At 54.5% G+C, this 22,815-nt stretch overlaps 6 protein-coding genes across 6 annotated transcripts; 4 read left to right on the forward strand and 2 right to left on the reverse strand.

The window, feature by feature from the left end:
* Positions 1-1,213: 1,213 nt before the first annotated feature.
* On the forward strand, positions 1,214-3,089 carry CTHT_0037610 (uracil permease-like protein; the record flags this gene model as incomplete). Its single annotated transcript, XM_006694121.1, has 4 exons — positions 1,214-1,303; positions 1,417-1,726; positions 1,784-1,863; positions 1,920-3,089. The coding sequence occupies 4 exons, from the start codon at positions 1,214-1,216 to the stop codon at positions 3,087-3,089; spliced, it is 1,650 nt and encodes a 549-aa protein (XP_006694184.1).
* Positions 3,090-3,664: 575 nt separating this feature from the next.
* On the forward strand, positions 3,665-6,103 carry CTHT_0037620 (ATP-dependent RNA helicase-like protein; the record flags this gene model as incomplete). The annotated part of the gene is made up of 1 exon (XM_006694122.1): positions 3,665-6,103. The coding sequence occupies one exon, from the start codon at positions 3,665-3,667 to the stop codon at positions 6,101-6,103; it is 2,439 nt and encodes an 812-aa protein (XP_006694185.1).
* Positions 6,104-6,610: 507 nt separating this feature from the next.
* On the reverse strand, positions 6,611-9,241 carry CTHT_0037630 (uncharacterized protein; the record flags this gene model as incomplete). Its single annotated transcript, XM_006694123.1, has 1 exon — positions 6,611-9,241. The coding sequence occupies one exon, from the start codon at positions 9,239-9,241 to the stop codon at positions 6,611-6,613; it is 2,631 nt and encodes an 876-aa protein (XP_006694186.1).
* Positions 9,242-12,057: 2,816 nt separating this feature from the next.
* Positions 12,058-13,431, forward strand: CTHT_0037640 (UDP-glucose 4-epimerase-like protein; the record flags this gene model as incomplete). The annotated part of the gene is made up of 3 exons (XM_006694124.1): positions 12,058-12,092; positions 12,246-12,931; positions 13,025-13,431. 3 exons carry the CDS (start codon positions 12,058-12,060, stop codon positions 13,429-13,431), a joined length of 1,128 nt encoding a protein of 375 aa, XP_006694187.1.
* Positions 13,432-13,686: 255 nt separating this feature from the next.
* On the reverse strand, positions 13,687-14,863 carry CTHT_0037650 (uncharacterized protein; the record flags this gene model as incomplete). Its single annotated transcript, XM_006694125.1, has 3 exons — positions 13,687-13,938; positions 14,007-14,622; positions 14,709-14,863. The coding sequence occupies 3 exons, from the start codon at positions 14,861-14,863 to the stop codon at positions 13,687-13,689; spliced, it is 1,023 nt and encodes a 340-aa protein (XP_006694188.1).
* A 1,841-nt stretch (positions 14,864-16,704) lies between these two features.
* On the forward strand, positions 16,705-22,781 carry CTHT_0037660 (uncharacterized protein; the record flags this gene model as incomplete). Its single annotated transcript, XM_006694126.1, has 3 exons — positions 16,705-16,876; positions 17,131-19,203; positions 19,261-22,781. The coding sequence occupies 3 exons, from the start codon at positions 16,705-16,707 to the stop codon at positions 22,779-22,781; spliced, it is 5,766 nt and encodes a 1,921-aa protein (XP_006694189.1).
* Between the last annotated feature and the right edge of the window lie 34 nt (positions 22,782-22,815).

Raw genomic sequence — 22,815 nt, forward strand, 5'->3', positions numbered from 1 at the left:
CTTTGGATGTTTTTACTCGATCGAGCAGAGCAATGTGTGGAAGGATCAGCCTGAAAGTGCTGAGTATTTCGAAACTCAGGTCAATCAACGCTCAACGATTTGCTTGTCTGGGACGATGAACATGTCATTGGGTTTAAAACGCAGAGGAAAATAAAGACAGAACTTCGATTTTTAGTTAAACACTCATCCTATCAGAATTCTGCTGGAGCTCATGGTTTAAACCAAACTCAAGTTCTTCGTGTGCGTTGTTGCAATCCTTCGAATAGCAGGGACAGGGTTGACGTCAGCGCCACACAACCCCTGGCTGTGGATGCAACAAAGTCACGTGATATAGCTTAGGTTATCGGAAGCTAAACTGAATTAAGCTAGTGCGGGGGTGCCGGGAGCCGACGAGATTGTACTGCGATGGAAATGAGGGGCATGTTATCGCCGTTGCAGCGGAAACTTTTTCCACTCATGGATAGCCGCTGCCCTAAAAAGATGGGAGATAAGCGATAAGCTGTGGTGTTTGTCGTTGGAGTTGGCCAATCGAATGTCACATTGACATCTCTCCATCGGCGAGCACAACTTTCCCGCTCACCGATTTCCCGGCATCCCAAACCTCATCCACAGAACGTCGTCTGAAGATACGGGGAGAGATGGCACATACATGCAGAATCACAGCGTGGGGGAAATGCTGGCATCTGGCCTGTCACAGGCCTGGCTTCAGATGCAAGTTGCTGCAAGCGGGAGGCATCTGATAAGGCACGTAACGAATGCATCACACAGTCATCGGATCGCCCATGCGACAACCCAGGCCTGTGGTTCTGGAAGGATTGAAACCCACGCGCGGGTAGTGAAATCAGCCTTTCGAGATAGGCATATATATCGGCGGATCCTCCAGCGTAGTTCCAGACCAACAAAACGTTCGGTCAATCCGCCAACCATTGTTGCAAATTGTGTGGTCTCGGGACCATCGCAGGGACTCCTGGTCACTCCCACAAAGAGAATTTTAATCGTCTTGACGGTGAATCCACTTCACCAAACGAATTCCAACGTTCCTGGGGTTGTGTCCCCTTGAGGATACCAAACAGTCTTCTCAATTGGCCTTCGAGCCTTTTGGAGAGGTCATTCCTTGACGAGTGGTCTCTCAACTTGTTCCTCATCGTTCAATATTTCTCAGCATAAGTTTGGATATTCTTGATACGTCTCCCGCTCTGTCGTCAGCATTACGATGAATAAGCCCAAGCCTGGCTTCTTTCGGCGCTTGGCCGACAGGCTCGCCACCGACTCGGAACCTGGGTTGACAAACACCCAACTTATGGTGCGAACACTTCACACTCGTTAGCCCCGTCGCAGTATGCTCCTGCGCTGTCATGATGGCTAGCAGGTCTACCCCATACGCTAGAGGCCGCTGACCACCTACCTCCCTCTCAGTTAACGAACGATGATCTCAAACCAGTTGAGCCTGCGCGTCGTCAATGGGGTCCCTGGAACTTTGTCGGCTTCTGGATCGCCGATTCATTCAACATCAACACATGGATGATCTCGTCATCCATGATCGTTGGTGGTCTGTCGTGGTGGCAGTCATGGCTCTGTGTCTGGATTGGCTATGCCATCTCAGGATTATTCATCGCCTCCACGGGCCGCATAGGTGCCACTTACCACATTGGCTTCCCCGTTGTCAGTCGCTCGTCCTTCGGCATCTGGGGTAGCCTTTGGCCTGTCTTCAACCGCGCCGCCATGGGTATGTCTTATCCGAGACTGAATGATCTGGGTAGAACCCGGCCGCTAACTGCAACAGCGTGTATTTGGTACGGTGTCCAGGCTTACATCGGAGGACACTGTGTGTACCTCATGATCCGCTCCATCTGGAAGAGCTGGGTATGGACTTTGCTGCATGTTGTCTCGAGCTTTTTGTTGTCTGACCATCACCACAGGACCGGGAGAAGATCCACAATACCTTTCCCGAGGACTCTGGAACAACTACAGCGGATTACATTTCGTTTTTCATCTTCTGGTTCTGCTCACTTCCAGCTATCTGGTTCCCTGTACACAAGATTCGCCACCTCTTCACCGTGAAGGCCTATTTCGTGCCAGCTGCGGGCGTTGCCTTCCTCATCTGGGCTGTTGTCCGGGCCGGAGGTGTTGGTCCCATCGTGAAGCAGCCCGCCAGAATATCAGGCTCCGAGCTCGCTTGGGAGTTCGTTAAGGGAGTCATGAGTTCTATTGCTAACTTCGCCACACTGATTGTCAATGATCCCGATTTCGCCCGTTTTGCTGGCAAGCCTAGAGATGCTTTGTGGTCACAAGTCTTCACCATTCCCATCGGCTTCGCTGTCACATCATTCATCGGCATCATCGTTTCGTCCTCCTCGACCGTCATCTATGGTGGCGAGCCCATTTGGGACCCTCTGGAGCTCCTGGAGAGGTTCATTGACGATGGCGGCTCGGCCCAGCGCTTCGGCGTTTTCGTCATTTCTGCTGCCTTCACCCTTGCGCAGCTCGGTACCAACATCGCGGCCAACTCGGTCTCGGCCGGCACTGACATGACAGCGCTGTTGCCACGCTGGTTGACCATTCGTCGTGGCGGCTACATTTGTGCTGCGGTGGGCCTGGCCATGTGCCCCTACACTTTGCTTACATCCAGCAACAAGTTCACAACCTATCTTTCGGCCTATAGCGTCTTCCTTTCGTCGATTGCGGGAGTCATGATCTCCGACTACTACTTTGTCCGCCGTGGCTACCTCGAGGTCAAGGAGCTGTACGACGACCGCAAGACAGGGCCGTACTACTTCACCTGGGGTATCAACTGGCGCGCCTATGCTGCCTACATTGCTGGCATCCTGATCAACGTCGTTGGCTTCGCCGGTGCAGTTGGCAGAGAAGTTCCGATTGGAGCTACATACATTTACAACCTCAATTTCTTCTGTGGGTTCATCGTCTCGGCTGTCATGTACTGGGGGCTGTGCAAGTTGTTCCCCATTCCAGCTACGAGCGACAAGTGGCTGGAAGTGGGCGATCTCATCGACGAACTGAGACTCGCATATGACACCGAGAGCACTACCGATGATGTGGCGCATACAAAAGCTGTGAATGCAATGGTCTAAGGGAAAATACCCAGCAGATTATATGTTTGCAATGTTTGTTTATTTTGGATAATTCAATGCAAGTACGATGGAAACTTGGATACCCGGAGCAGCGTAGATCATGGGGAGTTGTTACGTTTAATGATTCATTCAATTGGAGTTGGAAATGATCGACGTTAAGACGTCCAGCGTGCTGTCAATGATGACAAATAGATGGCTTTCTTCAACTTGAAGTGAATTGCATATGAAAGTAGTTTATATGATGCAATCATTGAAAGCTTCTGATGGGTCACGGCTTCAATCAGATGTTCTCGCGTGAAGTAGTTGATTTGACGATGACGCGTCGACACATGCTCTGCGCATTTTGGTCGAGACAGGTCTGTGGACGTTCCGACGTCAGATGTGGAAACATGCAAATCAACCCTAACCCTGGAAACGCATGTTTCTTGGCGCCGCTCGCGGAGTGGGGCGGGCGGCAGAATGTCTGTCCGCCAAAAAATTCCATGAGAGCTTCCTGTCTGCGACTTTCATCAGACGTGAACACTTGGACTGCCATCGCCAGTCGGCCTTCCAGGGTTCTCAGTAACTCTACCACAATGGCCGCGCCTGGGACAAAGGGCAAGAAGGCAGCGCCCAAAAAGTTAGAACCGTCGAGAAAGGTCAAGCGCCAAAAGGAAAAGGAAAACCTCGAGAAACTGCAAAATGCCATCGACCAGCTCGACCCCAAGAATCCCGATCTCAAAAAGTTCGCCGACCTCCCTCTTTGCGAACCGACCGCGTCCGGCCTGCGCGCATCCCACTATGAGGTGATGACAGACATTCAACGTGCTGCGATTCCACTTGCGCTCAAGGGTCGCGATATTCTCGGTGCCGCAAAGACGGGCAGCGGCAAGACCCTCGCCTTCCTCGTCCCTGTCCTCGAGAAGCTCTACCGCGCCCAATGGACCGAATACGATGGCCTCGGTGCTCTGATCATCAGCCCAACCCGTGAGCTGGCGATCCAGATTTTCGAGGTGCTGCGGAAGATCGGGCGACACCACTACTTCTCGGCCGGTCTGGTCATCGGCGGCAAGAGTCTGAAGGAAGAGGCCGAGCGCTTGGGTCGTATGAACATTCTTGTGTGCACGCCGGGTCGCATGCTTCAGCATCTCGATCAGACGGCAAATTTCGACGTGAACAACCTCCAGATCCTTGTCCTTGACGAAGCCGACCGTATCATGGACATGGGTTTCCAGCAGGCGGTTGACGCACTCATCGAACACCTGCCCAAGAGTCGCCAGACTCTCCTGTTCTCCGCTACCCAGAGTAAGCGCGTCTCCGATCTTGCGCGGTTAAGTCTGAAGGATCCGGAGTATGTCTCCGTTCACGAAGCAGCCCCGACAGCGACCCCGGCGACCCTCCAACAACATTACATTGTCACCCCGTTGCACGAGAAACTTGATACTCTCTGGGGTTTCCTGCGCTCCAACCTCAAGAGCAAGATCCTCGTGTTCCTATCGTCGGGCAAGCAGGTGCGGTTTGTGTACGAGAGTTTTAGGCGTATGCAGCCGGGTATTCCTTTGCTACACCTCCATGGGCGACAGAAGCAGATTGCGCGCATGGAGATCACCAACCGATTCGCCGCGGCGAAATACTCTTGTCTCTTTGCAACCGACGTCGTTGCCAGAGGTATCGACTTCCCTGCTGTCGACTGGGTTATTCAGGTCGACTGCCCCGAAGACGCCGATACCTACATCCATCGTGTCGGACGGACGGCGCGGTACGAGAGTAAAGGGCGAGCTGTCCTCTTCCTGCTTCCCAGCGAGGAGGAAGGGTTCTTGAAGCGGTTGGAACACAAGAAGGTTCCGATCCAAAGGGTACATGTTCGTGAGAAGAAAAAAAAGAGCATTAAGAACGAGCTACAAAGCTTGTGCTTCCAGTTTGCAGATGTGAAGTACCTAGGGCAGAAGGCCTTCATCTCCTACGTCCGGTCTGTGTACCTGCAGAAGGACAAGGAGGTCTTCAAGTTTGATGCGCTTGATCTAGACACGTTTGCTGAGTCCCTTGGTCTGCCAGGTACACCGCAGATTAAGTTCCAGAAGGGAGAGGACGTCAAGAGGTTAAAGAACATGCCACGTGCGCTCCTGTCAAGCGACGACGAGAGCGACTCCGATGGAGCAGGCAAGAAGAAGGAGCAGGTAAAGACTAAGTACCAAAAGCTCGCCGAGAGGCAGAACCAAGACGTGCTCTCATCCCACTATCGCAAGCTCGTGGAAGACGATAACCAACAAGACGGCGAAGAAGACGACTTTCTTCCCGTCAAGCGCGTTCTCGAAGGCGACGCCGAGCTCGACGCCGCGGCCGGAGGCTCCGGCGCGCCGGAGGAAAAGCCGAAGGTGGTTAAGCTTGGCAAGACCGAGTTGGTCATCGACTCGCACCGCCGCGAGAAGCTCCTCAAGTCGAAGAAGAAACTGGCCAAGTACATGGAAAAGGGGCAGAAGCTTGTGTTCGACGACGAGGGCAATGCGCATCCCATATATGAGCTGCAGAACGAGGAGGAGTTCCACCGTGAGGGTCCTGTCGATGAGCTGCGCAAGCGCTTCCTCGAGACGGAGACCGAGAAAGTCAAGGAGGCGGATATCGAAGACAAGGAGATCGCCAAGAAGAGACTCAAAGAAAAGAGGCTCAAGCGCAAGCTGCGCGAGAGGGAGGAGATGGGGCTCTTGGCTGGTCCTGCACCTGCTGGTGCTCAGTTGGCTGTCGATGGGGAGGGGTCGGATGGAGAGCAGGAAGATCCTCTTGCGTTATTGCGGTCGTTGCCTATTGCTGGAGGTGGTGGCCGCGATAGTGGGAGTGAGAGGAGCTACAGTGAGAGTGAGTCAGAGGAAGAGAAGCCGAAAAAGAGGAAGTGGTTCCAGAAGGATGAGTCATCGGATGAGGAAGGCGGAGACAGGAAGAACAAGAAGCGCAAGGGAGGAAAGGTCATTGAAATGGGACAGGAGCCGACAACTTTGGAGGATCTCGAGGCACTGGCTACTGGGCTGTTGGAGGATTAACGAGAGTTGCTATGTCTGTGAGCTTAACGGTGGCTGGATTTTGATACACTTGAACATGATACCTTTAATGATGACAAGACCGGATTGTCATGTAAGCCAAGTGTTTTATTATGGGTTGTAGCTCTGGTAGGCAAGGCATATAAGGCGTAGAGGGTGAACATTTGGTCCACGACATGTTGTTTTTAGACTTTTCAACAACCAAGATTACAAGTTTGATACACACTATGGCGAACGCTTCATGTCCAGTTTTTTTTTTTTCTACCAATGTACTGAAACCCAAATTACATGCCGTATGATGAGGAAACCACCCGAAGTCCCAGATAGAATCTACTTTGTACGAAAATAAAACTCGGAATGGTATCATGCTCAAGTCTTCCCAGGGAAATGAAAAAAAAAAAAACGCCGAAAGCCCCAAACCCATACCCTACTTTCTCTTCGATATCATCCTTTGTACTTCGTAACTCAATTGAGGTCAAAGCTCACAAGACCTTGTCCAAGCTTCTAAACTCACCACGGCCATAATTTACTCTTTTTCTCCGGCTCCAGATCCGTTACCTCATCACCATACAGCTTAATCCTAAAGAAGCATGTATGATCCTTGGCGCCATAGTTCGTGACAGCCCGTATGATCACCAGGTCCGTCGCAGCCTTAATGCGACTGAGCTGGTTCGACAGTTCGTACACGAACACGCCGCCATTGGCGGGCTCGTATGTGTATGTGAACTGTCCGATTTTGTACAGGCCCATGTTGTTAAACTTGTCGTTCCACGCCTTCATGCGTGCGTCCTCGTTGAGCCGCGGGTACTGTGCCAGCGACCACTCGCTCACGCGCTGGCGGCGAGAGTACTCGTCAAAGAGCGCCCAGACTTCCACGTCCTTGGGCATGGCGTCCGGGTCGCGGAGAGACTGGGGGTCGGCGTGCTCCAGGACGACGTACTGCGGGATGATGAAGTCGGTGATGCGGACGGCAAGCTGGGCAAACGTCGGGGTCTTGGTGCCGTTAGGACCAATGCCGGCGCACCAGCACTGCCCGGGCTCGTTCCACGCCGTGAGCGCATGCACGCGGTCGCCCATGAATTGCGGGATCTTGCGCGAGTTTTGGAGCCATGCCTTTGAGCCCATAAGTGGCACCTTCTGGGTCCAGACCGGAGACGACAGATCGGGATCGGGGAACGCGCCGTGAGCCGGATGGAAGTAGTTGATGCGGCGGGAAAGGAAGGAAGCCGCGCTGGCCTTGAGACCGGCGCTGAGCTGGCGCGAGCCGATCTCACGCAGGACGATTTGTCGGATCAACTTCTGGACTTGGTCGTTGGTCATGCCGCCAGATACTGCTTGTGCACGAACTTCTTGGACGAGGCCGTGCAGCTCCTTACGAAGGGAGTCCATCTCCTTGGCGATCTTCTCTTTATTCTCGGCAAATCGGGAGGTGAGCTCGCGGATGAAGTCGTCGCGTGAGATGACGGTCTCGCCGTTCTTGCTCGAGGAGCCAGCGGGGGCGCCAAGGATGTCCTTGACCTTGCGCTTGTTGTTTTGCAACCATTTTTCCCAAGACACGGGACCTGATTTCTCGATGATCTTTTCAACGTCAGCCGTCGTGAGCTCCTTCTTACCGAGCAAACCGGCGCTCTTAAGGCGGTCTTGCACGGCTTTCCAGTGCATGTCGGAGATGCGACTCTTGCCGTCCAAAGTGAGAATGGTTTGATCTTGCTGGATCCGTTCACGAAGCGCCTTGTAGAAGTCGTCTGAAATGACGACACTGCCGCTCCAATCTTTCTTGACCGAAATCATCTTGGGCAGAATCTTCTTCAGGTTGTCGACAGCAAGTTCGGTGTTCGTCATTCTCTCCTCGAGATAACTCCTTAGGTCGTTGTATTGGCTCTCCGACAAGACACCCATAGGATGGAGAATGGACGAGGGGAAGAATTGGCCGATATTCTTACCCATGTTGCTCCATCCATACCAACGGGGTGTCAGCGTGGCATTGAAGAGGTCAGGCCGATACCAGCTGTGAGCCATACGGATGGCCAGCGGGAGGACCAACAACAGAATCGCAACGGTCTTGAGCCATCCACGCACAGATGTGGGATACAGTTGTTGCTGTTCCCTGATGAATGGCCTGGCAATGCTGGGGAAAACCGTCATCGCCTCTCCGGGAGATAGACGCAAAGGCTGGACAACATCCTTGAGACCAGAATCCCTGGTGAGGGCAGAAGATGCGACCTGCTCTGGGGATGGAGGAGGGGATGGAGATGAACGGGGTTCTATCGGTGAAGGGGTTCGTCGCCTCGGTAAAAAAGGCTGCTTTTGAGCCTTGGAAGCCGGTACGGGTGTCGAAACTGACGCATCGCGGAAGATGTTCGTTTCCTCGATAAAGCTGCGTGAGGATTGAGGGCGCTCAGTGACGATCGTCCTGGGAGGGGTTTGACGAACAGAAGCAGGAAGGGGAGGGGGAGGCATGACGGCTCTGGCAGCAGCTTCAGCTCTCTCTCTCTCGACGCGTTCCCGCTCAGCCCTTTCTCTGTCGGCCCTCTCCCGTTCTGCGTGCTCCCTTTCGAGCCGCTCTCTCTCGGCCTTCTCTCGCTCAGCTCCTTCCCTTTCGGCCTTTTCCTTGGCCGCCTCGGCTTCCTTTTGACGCTCCCGTCTCAAGCGCTCGTCTCTCTCCTGACGCTCCCTCTCGGCCTTCGCATCGGCATCGGCATCGTCGCGGGCACGCTTTTTAGCGGCCTTCGTTGCCCGGGGGGCAGTGTTGTTTCCGATGTCGCTGACGCCAGCTCCATCCACGTCCATCTCGGTGAGAGGAGGGAGACTGAGCTTGCTCGGGGCAACTCGTTGCGGCACTGGCGACATGGTTGCACCGTGCCGACCGAGAGCCCTCTGTTCTCGCTGCTTGCGACGCTCCTCGGCCGCGCGGCTGTCTTCCTTGACCTTGGTGAAGATCTCAGCAGCAACCTGCGACATGTTTCCTGCGGCGACCACGTTCGAGCGGTCAGGTAGATGAGCCATGGGTGCACCGTAGGAGATGCTGAACTTAGTAGGCAGCTCTTTACGAGGGGTCACATCTTTGACCGCGGGGCTGCTCAAGGCTGCTGGCGCGGGGGAGGGGCTTGGAGCCACCCGGGTTCGACGTCGCACAGCCATCGGGGACAATGGTGCGGCAGTCTGCGACTGGAGCGCTCAATATGAGGGATTTTAGGATGAGACAGGCCAACTGGCAAGAATGTCAGCCATACAATTCTTTTGTACGGTAAAGAAGTTAGTAAGGCGGCCATGTCAGGGGTGCGGGTCTGTGTAAGTGCCCCCCTCCCACGCCCTGGTCTCATCGAGGCCAGAGTGAAGTGAGCAGCACAACAAAACCGGGGAAGAAAAAGAAACAGAAGAGCGACTAATGGGAAGGGGAAACGAGGACATTTAAAAGGACGGACAAAAAAGAGTCATCGTCATCTGCAGGGGAAAATTCTGTTGGGCAGGAAGATGCAGAAACGCAGACAATTGCAGGGCGACCGTGAGAGCGAACCGAGTAGAGACGAATAGGGGGGCTGAATTGGGTGGCACGCGTACCTTCACCTTCAGCGCAGCGCAGTGACTAGTGACAGCGTGGCGGGTGTCCCAATGCTGAACGCGGGCGTCCAGTGCTGGATGTTGGCCCTGCAAGCAGCAAACTCGCCAAAAGGCTTGATGGAACTGGAAGCTCCAGTGACAGGCACCGACACGTCACAGCGTGAGCTGATTGGGCTGTCGCACGCCCGCAGAAAGCCGGCAGCAGCGCAGTGGCCAATGGCCCTCGATGAGTCGATGAGTCGACGAATCTCAATTCCGTGCCGCGGTAATGGTGTCGCCGATCTCTCCGCAGCGAAGCTCGTCGTGTGTTCTCGTGGTGTTGAGCTGTTCGTTTGCTGTACTTGTAGCAGATGGAGTTATGGAGTTTGGGCGCTGTCAGTTGGTCACAACGACCATAATGGTGGAGACTTGGAGAGTTGTTCAGCTTTTTAGGTTCGAGATCAGGTCGTCGGGATGCACCTAGGCAGCAGGCAGATGCGGCAGATGCAGGATGGATAGAATCGGATCGATTTTTGACTGTGGTGTTGGGTATTGGGCGCGAAGGCGGCTGCTAGCCTATTGTGAGTGGAAATAAGAGGCCAATCGAAAATTGAAATGAAATGAAACGGCAGTCCGAAGACTTAAGTCCATGGACGACACACGCGCGCAACGTCGACGGACTGCACAGAAAAAAAAAGGACAGAAAGCCGAGTGGGATTGTTCTCCCCCTGCGGTCTATTCATCGCAAGCGGAAGAGAAAGCTTTTGTCTGACAGCTCACAATAGCTGAAAACGGGCTTTCTCTGTCCTGTTCTTTGAGTGGTTGAATAGCAGGGCTCTTTCACCACACCCAGCGCTGCGTAACCAAGCCTCGAGCCTCTTTGTTCGTAAATGGCCATTGGCACGTTGCGCGAATGAAGCCACGCACTGCGTCTTCACGCTTCGACAAGGCCGCGAGGCGCGTTTCTTGCCGACGCCAACTCACGCTTCGCGCCTGCGCTTTCTCATCGGGTGGACCCTCGCCAAGCCAACATAATTCTTGGCAGTTCCCTGAAGTCTGCTTATGTAAGTAGGTAGCTGCAAGCGATATTCTGATACTCCTGTCGGATAAACGGTTCGACCGGATCCGAGCTCATCTCAGACCCCGGACCACGCCAGGCCAGCGAACCATGGGTCTCTGTCCCGGGCCCAAGGTTTCACAGCACGAAGTCAAGATGCCCATTTCCACATTCTGCAAGGCTGCGGCACACCTTTTTTTTTTTTTGCTTCACCTACGCCAAAGGCCGTTTGTCCTTCTGGCCCTGCCTGCGAAGGACCTCGTGGAAGTGTGGTTTATACTGTGTGTACACTGGCAATCAATGCAGTGTGTGCTCATTACACGAGGTTTTGGACTCGACAGTCGGTATTCCGTGACGTTGGAGATCTGGTGTCGCTCGTGTTCAGCATCTCAAGTTTCAGACATGGATGACATGGAGTGCAATCTGTGCTGCGCCCAATTGGCACTTGACAAGTGACAACACACGTGTTGTTTGCACCCTCCATCGGCTCCGTACCGTCGATCTGCCTACAGGCTAATATGTACACGCTCAGCCCAGGGGAATGGATTGACAAACCGCCTGCAGCATGAGCCGCATGCCTTCCCAGTCTTCTGGACAAGAAGAGCAGACAGAGAAATCTTTGTCTTGGCCGTCAAGTCATCCCTGAGTCTGTGTTCGTCGTAAGTAATGTTGATGTAGGACACCAGGGCTAGCTGAAAGCCCACAGAATAGCGGGCTTTTTGTGTCTGCTGTTCTCTTGCAAGTCCAGGCGGAGCAGGCCCGCGGGCGGGGGGGGAGGGGGGGGGGGAAGAGGAGGGAGGGGAGAGGATTATAGCATGATGTTGACCTCTAAAAGGCTGCGCAGCCCTGTCCTAACTTTGGCTACCGTCCACTTGTTCCTGGCAAGACCTGCTGCGCTTCATGCAAGGGTCCAAAATCGGCGCCGCGGAGAGATCCCAGATGTTCAAGGTGGGACCTTGCTCATATCCCGGCGTTATCGCCGCGCGGACGTCTCATCTCACCATCCAGCGGCCAGCAGCAAAACAGACCAGGCAAGCCCCACGCGCCCTGCACGGCAGCACCCCCAGCGGCCACAGTGACCCCGGGTCTGGGCTTCTGGACTTGGGGCTAGTGTAGCGAGATTCCATCTGCGACATGTGCAACTGCAACCACAACGACTACTCCCATTCCATCTTAAATTAATATTCGCTGTCTCCTCGCTGGTCGTGTACACACCACGCTCTTTCTTTTCTCTTCGTTCTCTCGCTTGCTCTGTCGTTGATACTCGCGCTCTCACTAATCAACGTCGCGAGCACCGTCCTCTTTCTCCCGCTGCCACGTTACCCAACCCCCTGACGAACCCAATTTCGAATATCCCAAGATGGCTGGGGGCAAAGGAACTGTCCTTGTCACCGGGTATGTACGGTCGATCACGAGGCCACCCCAATCCCCATGCCTGTCTTCTGCAACGGTGACGCAAAGCATCTTGCTTGCGTTGAGCATCGCGTAGCGGCTGCCATGACATACATAAGCATGTATGGCATGATGCTGATAGGTCCTCTCGCCTAGTGGTACCGGGTACATTGGCTCTTTCACCACCCTCGTTCTCCTTGAAGATGGCTACGATGTTATTGTCGTCGATAATCTCGCCAATTCATCGGTGGTCGCCATCGATCGCATTGAGCGTATCTGCAAGAAGCGCCCCCTCTTCTACGAAGTCGATATTACCGACGAGCAGGCCCTCGACGAGGTGTTCGCGAAGCATCCTGAGATCAACAGCGTCATTCACTTCGCCGCCCTGAAGGCTGTCGGCGAGTCAGGCGAGATCCCCCTCGAGTACTACCGCGTCAATGTTGGCGGCAGCATCTCGCTGCTGCGCTGCATGGAGCGCCACAATGTGACCAATGTCGTCTTCTCCTCGTCGGCCACTGTCTACGGCGACGCGACCCGCTTCCCCAATATGATCCCTATTCCCGAGCACTGCCCTCTCGGTCCCACCAACACATACGGCCAGACCAAGCGCATGATTGAGCAGGTCATCACCGACCAGATCGAGGCCCAGAGGCGTAAGCTGAAGGCGGCTGGCAAGCCGTATGAGCAATGGAACGCGGCGCTGTTGCGGTACTTTAATCCTTGTGGCGCTCACCCTAGCGGCATCATGGGCGAAGACCCTCAGGGCGTGCCCTACAACCTTCTTCCTCTGCTCGGAAAGGTGGCTACTGGCGAGCGTGAAAAGCTTCAAGTTTACGGTGATGGTAAGTCAGAGTCGACCATATATATATATATATATATATGTGTGTGTGTGTGTGTGTCTTCGAAACCCAGGAATGCTTAATGCCCATCATTAGACTACCCCTCTCGCGACGGCACTGCGATTCGTGATTACATCCACGTCCTCGACCTTGCCGACGGCCACTTGGCCGCTCTCAACTACCTGCGAGAGCACAAGCCTGGTGTCCGCGCCTGGAACCTGGGTTCCGGCCGCGGCAGCACTGTCTTCGAAATGATCAAGGCCTTCAGCAAGGTTGTCGGCCGCGATCTCCCCTATGAAGTTGTCGGCCGGAGGCACGGCGACGTCCTGGACTTGACCGCCAATCCCGCCCTGGCCAATGAGGAGCTGCAATGGAAGACGCGACGCACGCTCGAGGATGCTTGCGCGGATCTGTGGCGCTGGGTCAAGAACAACCCTAAGGGCTACCGGCAGGAACCGCCGGCCGAGCTGCTGGCTGCGCTCGACGCGCAGAACGGAAACTGATGATATGACCATGACACGACTTCGCTTCGGGTTATAGCACTGTTATTGGTTGGGACAAGGGTTTGGTTTTCCTTTAGACTAGTACTACTACAACTACAACAACAACAACAACAACAACTACTACTACTACTACTACTACTACTACTACTACTACTACTACTACTAACTTTCGTAATGCTCTAATTCTTAGTCATGTCATGACTAGGAAATGAGCCCGTAGGGGGGTTATGGAGTAATTGATTCCTTTATTTTTTTTTAGACCTTGAGCAGCAACTTTCCTGTGGTTTTTCTGCCTTCGAGGTCAGAATGTGCACGTCCGACCTCCTTAAGCGGGTAAATGTCGTGGATCTTAACGTTAATCTTGCCGGTGAGCAGCAGGTCGAAGAGCTCCTTGGTGTAAGCAGCCCGCTCTTCCGGGGTGGTGATGTAGCCGAACAGCGAAGGCCTCATAAGCTTGAGGTTCTTAGGGGTGAGCTTGAACAAGTCGACGGGAGGCACAGCGCCGGACTAAGTCCAAAGTCAGCAACTTTAATCAACGCGTCTCAGACAAGCGAACATGGAAAAGCAAAACATACCGCGTTACCGAACATAATAAGTGTCCCCTTTCTGGCAATCATGTCCAGATCTGCCTCAAACGTCGCCTTGCCAACACCATCAAAAATCACGTCAACTCCCTTACCCCCCGTAATCTCCTTCACTCTCGCCACGACATCCTCCGCGCGACTGTCAATCACCCACTGAGCCCCATTCTTCTTCGCAATCCCCACTTTTTCCGGACCGCCAGCCGTCCCAATTACCTTTGCTCCCGCCAGCGTCAGCAGCTGCACCAGCCACGACCCGGTCCCCCCGGCTGCGGCATGCACAAGGACCCAGGGCCCGGAGCCGACCCCCAGCGGCTTCAGTGGGGACAGGCCAACGGCCTCGTGCACGAAGGTCAGGGCGGTTAGGCCCTGCAAGAGGGAGGCGGCTGCCAGTGAAGTTGAGACGCCGTCGGGGATGGGAGCCACGTTGGCCGCCGGGATCGCGGTGTACTCGGCGTATGTACGGTCGCCGATGTAAGCGACACGGTCGCCTTCCTTGACGGGGGAGTCGCTGGACGAGACGGAGGGGTGGACTGAGATTACGGTGCCTGCGGCTTCTTTGCCTGTTATGAAGGGAAGGGGGGCGGAGTACAGGCCGGTGCGGAAGTACCTGGGTAGAAGGGGAAGAGAGAGCCCTTGGTCAGTAAAAGAGGGACTGTGATGGGGGAGACGTTGGAGGCGCAATAAAAGACTTACGTGTCGATGTAATTGACGCCAATAAACTCGTTGCGGACCAGCACCTCGCCCTCCTTAAGCTGCGGGACGGGCAGATCGGTCTTCCATCTCAGGACTTCGATGCCGCCCGTCTGCTCGATGAGGATGCCAGACATAGTCTGCGGAATGGGCGTCATGGTGGAAGTTTTCATGGAATAGTAGACACTAACGCAATAAATGTCTTCCGGGTAGTGACGATGTTACTTACAAGTTATGATGCGGAGCTCGAATAACTTGCGGGGCTCTTCTTTTTCTTGAAGTGAACGACATCAAACTATTTATCTGGTGAGGATTATTAAGCCGAAGCTTTGCGTGATGCCGCTTACCGAGCACCTCAAAGTTATCTCCGCCTGCCCCGCCCTCCTGAACTTTACCCTCACAAGATCTGTGCGCCGGAGGTGAGCTTGTGCCACATCCTGTGTACTCTTGAACTCTAAAACTGGGCATATTCCAAGGTTTATTGATTGTCTTGCATTTACATGATTTTCGGACACGATGCCCTACCGTAGATGTACTTGGACTTTCTCGAAGGCAGCGACTCAACAAAGACACGCACCCCACTGGCTTTGCGAAGCGCCCCCAGAATTGCGGGGTTTGATGGGGGTGGTGGAGCTTTATGGGTCCTACTCCCCTGATGAGGGGTCGGTTCCTGAGCCCATGACCCTTCAGTCGTCAGGTCCCGAGAGAGAGAGAGATGTGGTGCCTGAAAAATATCCTAGCAAGCTTTCAACGGCAGAGCTTTTGGCCGAGCAGTTTTTGCTGTCTTCAGAACCCGAACAACTATCGAGTACGTTCATTTTTCTTTATCCTTACTCTTAGTCCCTGACTCGACTCCTCCCAACTCTGACGTGTGAGCGTCCAAACAGTGCCAAGAGCTTTTAGGAGGAGCCAGCTTACGCGGACATCAAAGTCTGCTGTGGAACTTGAGACCTTTTTTTTTCATGCACCAACTTCATAGAAACTAACAATTTCATTAAGATAAGACTTGGAGGTCTGACTTGAACGAATACCGAGTGCGCATGACGACGACTCCGAAATAGGGTGATGTCATTGGAGAAGGGCATGTTGGCTGGTTTCCGAGCCCGGCCCGAGGCGGAGACGGCTTGGCAGCAGAGCATGGAAATGCCAAGATGTAGTGGGGCAAGCCTGCTAGCATTTCCATCCAGCTTTAGCCAAGCTAGGCAGCACGGTTGACTAACCCGCCCACCGAAGCTATGCCAAATTGTCAGTCAGGTCCATGTCCATGTGCGTGTCGATCCAACATCTTCTGCAGACCCGAGCATAGGGAACAATGAAACGATGGCGGTGATCGCTGGTCTCTGTTGCTGCTGTTGGAAGCTGCCGTGATACGGCTGGGCTTTCAGATGCTCTCGGTCTCTGTCGCCTGCACCACTTCAGCAGTATTAGTCGGCCACCCTTGACCTTCTTTGGTGTCCAGCAGAATTTCTGGAGCAATTTTTAGTGCTGTGACGACCAGCGCAGTTCTTGCATGGCTGCATTCGTTCGACGCATCGACCGTCAAACGTGTCGCATTCGCACCAGGAGATGCTGCAGAAGCCGGGCTTTTTTTTTTGTTGGGTTGTGCTGGACCCGCCTCATCGAGGCTGTGCCTGGCGCTTTGAGTCCCGGTTGATGGCCACATCCCCAGCGGCCCGGCTGCGGCCCTTGACAGCCACTCATAACCCGTCAGTCGATGCAACTTCAGTGGTGTTCCCGAACTCTAAACCACCTTGAGTGACGGTAGGACTCGATCCTATTCTTGCTAGGGCTCTGAGCCTTTGCCGGACAAGGTGACACCCAGCCCGTGCTTGGCCTGACTGCGCCTTGTCCTCGAGTGCTTGTGTTGCTCGGTTGAGTTTCCGAGTGCCTGACTCGTCGACTTATTTGCACACACTTCTCTGCCCTTGGGCTCATTTATTTTTGTTTTTTTTTATTCTTAATCTTGATTTCTCTCCATGCTGGTCCCAAGCAAGAGGTGATGCTCACAAGACTCATTGCCATTCTATTCTCACCCTTGACCGGAAACCAAGGATCGCCTGATCTCGAGCGCAAGTCCTACAGCTACGAGCTTTTCGTCAGAGTCGCTCTCCTCACTTTCCAGAACCCGAGCACCACAGTCATTGTGTTGCACGGGTTTCCAGAACCAAGGCGTATGCACCGTCAGCGGGACCTCCCTTCGGCGTTTCTTTGATAATTGTTCAAACTTGGGCCTAGGTTTGTTTCGCCAGCTTATAGGACTGGTCGCTTCGTCAGAATATTCCACCATCCAATTCTACGCCGCATAAAGAAGATTACTACGACTTCCTGACAAACACGATATTCCTACTTCCTCCCTCCTCCCTTGCTTCGAGGAGCTGAGAACCCAACCAGAAATGTAACTTTGGTCGAAAGTTCCTCGACCCAGATTATTCAAGTCCTGTACGCTCGACAATGACATCCTCTTCTGTTGCAAGCCAGGATGCCCGCAGGGCCCGGCTCCAGCAGCTGGCCGCCGAATGGGGGATCCACCAACCGAGTCCGGTGATCCCACCTCTCCCAGCCCCGGTTGCCCGCACCCAGCAGGACGACCTCGAGGCAGAGGAGCTGTTGAAGCGTCGGCGATTGTCGTCGTCTTCTGGCATGGAAAGGCATTCGCATGGTAGCCTCAGGCGAGCCTTCGGTTCCAGCAAGAAGACGTGGGAAGCGAGCGAGATCTTCGAGGCCCTCGACAACCATATCGCCAACCGTGGCTCTCCCGGCGTCGCCGATGCTCTTATTGAGAAGTTGAAGTCAGCTGGCGGCAACATCAATGTCCTAAATGTCAAGAGCAAGACGAGCATCATCTCCCGGCGGAGGAGCCTCGAGTCGTTAGAGCGCAGTCGTGTTCTGCAGAAGGCTATCGAGAACAGGCAGGCTGATATGGTCGCCTTGTTGGTTCAATATGCCGACGAGATCGCTCTTGACAATTCTTTGTCATATGCGCTGCGTACCACGGATCCGGTGATGGTCCAGTTACTGCTTGCTCGCGGTGCTAATGCCTCCCAAACTGACGATGCCAAAAACGCTTTCGCAGAGCTGTGCGCCATGGGGGGGTATTCCGACATTGTAGGTCTCGTACTTCAGTCCGAGGGCCGACCACCCCCCGACTGGTTGTCGATGTGCATGGTCAGTGCTGCCAAAAAGGGATGTCTCCCAACCGTGCTGTGGCTCAGCCGAGCCGCTGCTGATGGGGAGTACAGCAAGGGGGAGGCCCTGAAGACTGCCATCGAGCAATGCCGTGTTGATATTGCTTTGGCCATCCTCACGGGGGCCAAGCCTCCCATCAGCGGAGGTCAAGCTGTGACGGAGAGCTTTATCCAGCTGTTCCAGAAAGATACCATCAACCCGAACGAGAAGTTGGTCCTTGCTGAGGCACTGCTTTGCGCTGGAGCTTCAGGGGATCCCGTCTCGGCTGCCCTTGTGGTGGCTTGTGAAGCTGGCTTCTTCGACATGGTTAACCTGCTTCTGTATTACGGCGCCTCGGTCGATTACCAGGACGCGTCAGTCATCAAGTCGGCCATTGCCCGGGGCCATACGGGCCTGGTCATGTCCATGCTGAATGAGCATACGCCCCTCAGCCCGGTTTACGCTTCTCAGTGTGTCGAGAGCATCCCGAAAAATCTCCTCCCTGAAGACCGTCACACCATTCTTAGCATCTTGCTCCGCAAAGGCGCGAAAGGAAATCCCCTTTCTGAAGCTCTCATCGACGCAGTCAAGGCCTCCGATCTTCAGTCCGTGCAGCTCTTGCTCACCCCTCACTTCGCTGTCGGCCAAACCGTTTCCAGGCAAGGATCCCAGAGTAGCCATGTCAGCGTGGCCTACATCAGTCATGATGTGGCCTCAGTCGACTACAAGGACGGCCTTGCTTTGATGATCGCCGTCCAGATGGGCAACGTCGCCATGGTGCGACAGCTCTTAACCGGCAGACCATCGACCCACACGCTTGACCGGGTGTTCCCTCTAATCCATCATCTTCCAGATCCCGTCCGTTGTCACATGGCTGAGTGCCTTGTGCCAGCGGGCGTCTCGCAGTCGTGCATCTCTGCAGTGTTGCAGGCTGCAATTGAAGAGCAACCGCCTAGGAGGAACGAGGCCTTGATTGGCTTGCTGCTGCAGAATAATGCCGATGTCGATTTCAATGCGGGAGCGAGCATTCTGTCCGCAGTAGTCAACCAAGATCTGCCGTTGCTAGAGACGCTCCTTCAAAGCAGGCCATCGATCCATACCATCAATGGTGCTTTGTTGAAGGCCATGGAACTTGGTGATAGGCTCATCAGGTACCAAATCATAATGCGGCTCCTCCGGGCTCGGATGGGGCCGATTCAGCCAAGCGCCGAGTTGGCTCAGGCTTTCATTCAGTTGCTGTCAACGAAGCCGGTTGATAGCCACTTGGTGGCCCTGTTCCTGGATCATGGTGTGATTGATGCCAACTACGAACAGGGCCTTCCTGTTGCCATCGGTATGTTTATTGAAAAAAAAGGACACATTGGACCGCGACACTGCTAACTTATCCCAGCTGCCGAGGATCCAGAGCCGGCATTACTCGAGCTCCTCCTCGAAAAGGGCAAACCCAATCACGATACCCTTTACCGTGGCCTCGATTTGCTCACAGGAACACCTGGAAACTCCACAAAAGCTAACAAAGTTCACTCCATCCTTAGCCGGACGACTGAAAACGGAATCCTCGATGCTATACTTTTCAAAGAAGTGCAAACTCTTCTCCAAACCCCTCCCGAGAGGCAAGACCTCTCCATTCTGCACTCCCTGCTCTCCGCCGGTGCCGATGTCAACGCTCACAATGCTGCAGCCCTCTGCTGCGCCGTGAGGGCTGCAAATGAGCCCATCGTCGATATGCTCTTCAGCGCGAACCCGTCCCCTGCTTCGCTGGGCCGCGCCCTACCGCAGGCCCTTAACATCTTGGAGCCAATGGACCGTCTTACCTTCACCCAGAAGCTTATAGAAGGCGGCGCGCCGGCCACCGAGGTGAACAGAGCGCTAGGCTTTGCCGTATCTGCGCTTTCAAACGATCGCCCTCTGATTGCGCTCCTCGCAGCCTATGCAGAGTCTTCTGACGGGAAGGCGCTCGCGAGAGCCGTGATGAGCGAGAACCCGGAGATCGTGCAGCTCATTCTGGAGAAGAGCCCAGCAAAGTACTCGGTTGCGGTGCTGCGGACGGTATTCCAACATGCAATGGATCTGAAGAATAAGGATAAGCGGCTTGCGATTTGTACGAGTCTACTCAAGAAGGGGCTCTCGGGTCCCATTGTATCCGATGCACTGCTAACCGCTGTGGAAGAGGGGGATATCGCGCTTGGGAAAGTTCTGGTTGACTTTGGAGCTGATATCGATCACCAAGATGGGCAGGCTATCGTGCAAGCTTGCAAGAGCGGGTCATACGCCGTGCTTGAGATGCTACTTTCTAGCAGGGCCCAGGTCACGAAGCATACTCTTGTCAAGGGCTTCCAGGCGGTGACGAACGTCAAGGACCTGCCCACCCTCGAGCGGGTCTTCCGCCTGCTCCTCGAGAGAGGCGTTGACGGCGAGGTTGTCGATGCGCAGCTCGCTGCTGCATCGCGCTTCGGTCTCGACGGCGAGCCCTTGGTTCGTCTGCTGATGCAGTATGGCGCCAGCCCGGACTTCAACTATGGTGAAGCCGTGTGGAATGCAACCCGCAGCGCGGTCTTCAGCACCCTAAAGGTGATGCTTGGCGTCGAGCTTGTCAGCGAGACACAGAAGCGGCCTGGCAAAGAGACCCTCTTGCGCTCTTTAAAGGCAAGCAAGAAGCTCAGCCGCGATGCCAGGTACCAGGTTATCGAATGGCTGTTTGAAGCCGGGCTGCCGCCATGCGAGGAGATTGACATCACGCTGAATCGGGCAGTCAAGGATGAACCCGATGCCAGACTAGTCAGGCTGTTGCTTGACCACGGAGCGTCTCCAACAGCTAATGGCTGCCAGACCTTGATCGATGCAGCGCAGTTGATGATGGTCGATATCTTGGGGATGCTGCTCGAGCTCGAGATCTCGGAGAAAGACATCTCCTGGAGTTTTCAACAGGTGTTCACCCCCGAGGCCGGAGAGACTTGGATGACAGAGCGGGGATTCCAGGTTGCAGAGTTGCTCTTGGGGAAGGGCGCTGAAGGAAAGGCGCTGACTTTGGCACTGGCTACTTGCATTGATGCCTTCGACTCGGAAAAGGATGAAGTGGCACGCAAGTTTGCACGCAGGCTCTTGCAGTCGCCCGTGGACGTTAACTATGAAGATGGTTTGGTTCTCCAGAAAGCAGCTCAAAAGGGAGATGCTCATCTGATCCAGCAGCTGCTCAATCAAAAGCCCTCTCCCCTTGCAGTGTCTCTGGCATTCCCGTATATCTTTGAGGCTGGTTTGGATGAGAGCGAGGTGCTCAGGCTCATCCACGTCTTTGCGGATTACAGAAACGGAGAAGATGGACTTGATACCGTCTTCAACCACCCCTCCTTCATGCCGATCTTGTTCCATGCCCTGGATAGATTCCCACGATCCGTGGATATTCTGGAAGCCCTGCTCAATGCTGGTTACTATCATGACCAGGTTACAAGAGTGCGTGTCACTGATGAGGTAGAAGAAGAGGAATTTGTCACGGTCCTTTTCTGGGCACTCCTCCAGCCGGAAAAGAGAGTCAGCAGTGCATGCATAGAACTCCTGATTGAGCGTAATGCCAAGGTCAACTTTGAAACCGACATCTCGAAGAAAACACCGCTCATGCTGGCAGTCCAGCACCGGAGGCTGGATCTTGTTAAGACATTGATACTCGAAGGCGCAGTTGTTGATGTGATGGATTCAGCAGGCAATACTCCTCTAACCATGGCAACCCAGATTGGCGGAGAAATGGGGGCTGCTCTGTTGGGAATCCTCCTTGTGGCTGAGCCGTCCATCAATGACGGGTCGCTTCACAACGCCGCGAGAGAGCTCGATATTGCTGCGATGGAGGCGCTGATTAAGCATGGCCATGAGCCCGATTTCCCAAGTCCACTGCATGGAGGCCGCAGTGCCCTCGGTGAGCTGTGCCTAAACGCCGGTAGCACTGGTGAGATGAACAGGGAGCGTATCAAGAAGATGGAGCAGGCCATCAGATTCCTCATCGACCATGGCTCTGACCCGACTATACAGTGCGAGGGCAAGACTGTTCTGCACCTGGCCCTCCACTCGGCAAATCCCGTCCAGACCACAACTGCCCTCCTCAGAGCCATTTGGCATGACATCAACAAGCCCTGTTATCTTTACTCTGATGGCGAGTACACTTATTCCCCAACCCAATATGTTGCTCGCGTCATGCCACCATCCCCGCTCAACCAAGACCTCATTAAGGTCCTCCGCATGTCTCGCTGCAAAGATGTCTACTACGCCAATGACCCCACGGTCCCCCAGCCCGAAGGCGCAGTCAACCTCCCTGAGGAACTTCTCCGAGCCGAGCGTGAGCGCAAGGCCCGCGAGTACCGCATCAAGAAGGAAGAAGAAGACCACAAGCTGGCATTGGAGCGCACAAAGGAAATTGCGCAGCTCCAGAACCAGATCTTCCTTTCTCGAGCCGAGCTTGAAGATGCGTGTGCCCGCCGCCGGCACGAGAACGAACTAGCCACCCAGCGCGAGCGGCAGCAGATCGAGGAGGAAGCCTTTGCTGCGGAGCTGAGACGGCGCAAGGAAGAGCGCGAGGCAGCCATCCAACACGAGCATCGGTTGACAGAAGCCGGCCTTACCAGGGCCCGGCTGATCGCCGAGGCGGAGATGGAACTGGAGGAGAAGAAACACGAGATGGCACTCACGTGGGAGATGAAGCAGGCTGCGGAGAGGGAGAGGAATGCTCAGCAGCTTAGCCGGCTTCGGATTGAGGAGCGGCAGGCGATCGAGAGGATCGAGAAGGCTGCGGATGAGAGAACCATCAGGAGGATTACGGAGCATAAGCGGTTGGTGGACAGCCAGAATGTCCTTGCTACGAGGTTGGCAGCTGGGGGGCTTGATCAGAGGAAGCAGATTGGCTATGTTACTGGGGAGTTGGACTAAAAAAGCATTATGCAGTTTAATCGGCGGGATGATT

The sequence above is a fragment of the Thermochaetoides thermophila genome (assembly GCF_000221225.1).
Source record: "Thermochaetoides thermophila DSM 1495 unplaced genomic scaffold scf7180000011816, whole genome shotgun sequence".
NCBI lineage: Eukaryota > Fungi > Ascomycota > Sordariomycetes > Sordariales > Chaetomiaceae > Thermochaetoides > Thermochaetoides thermophila.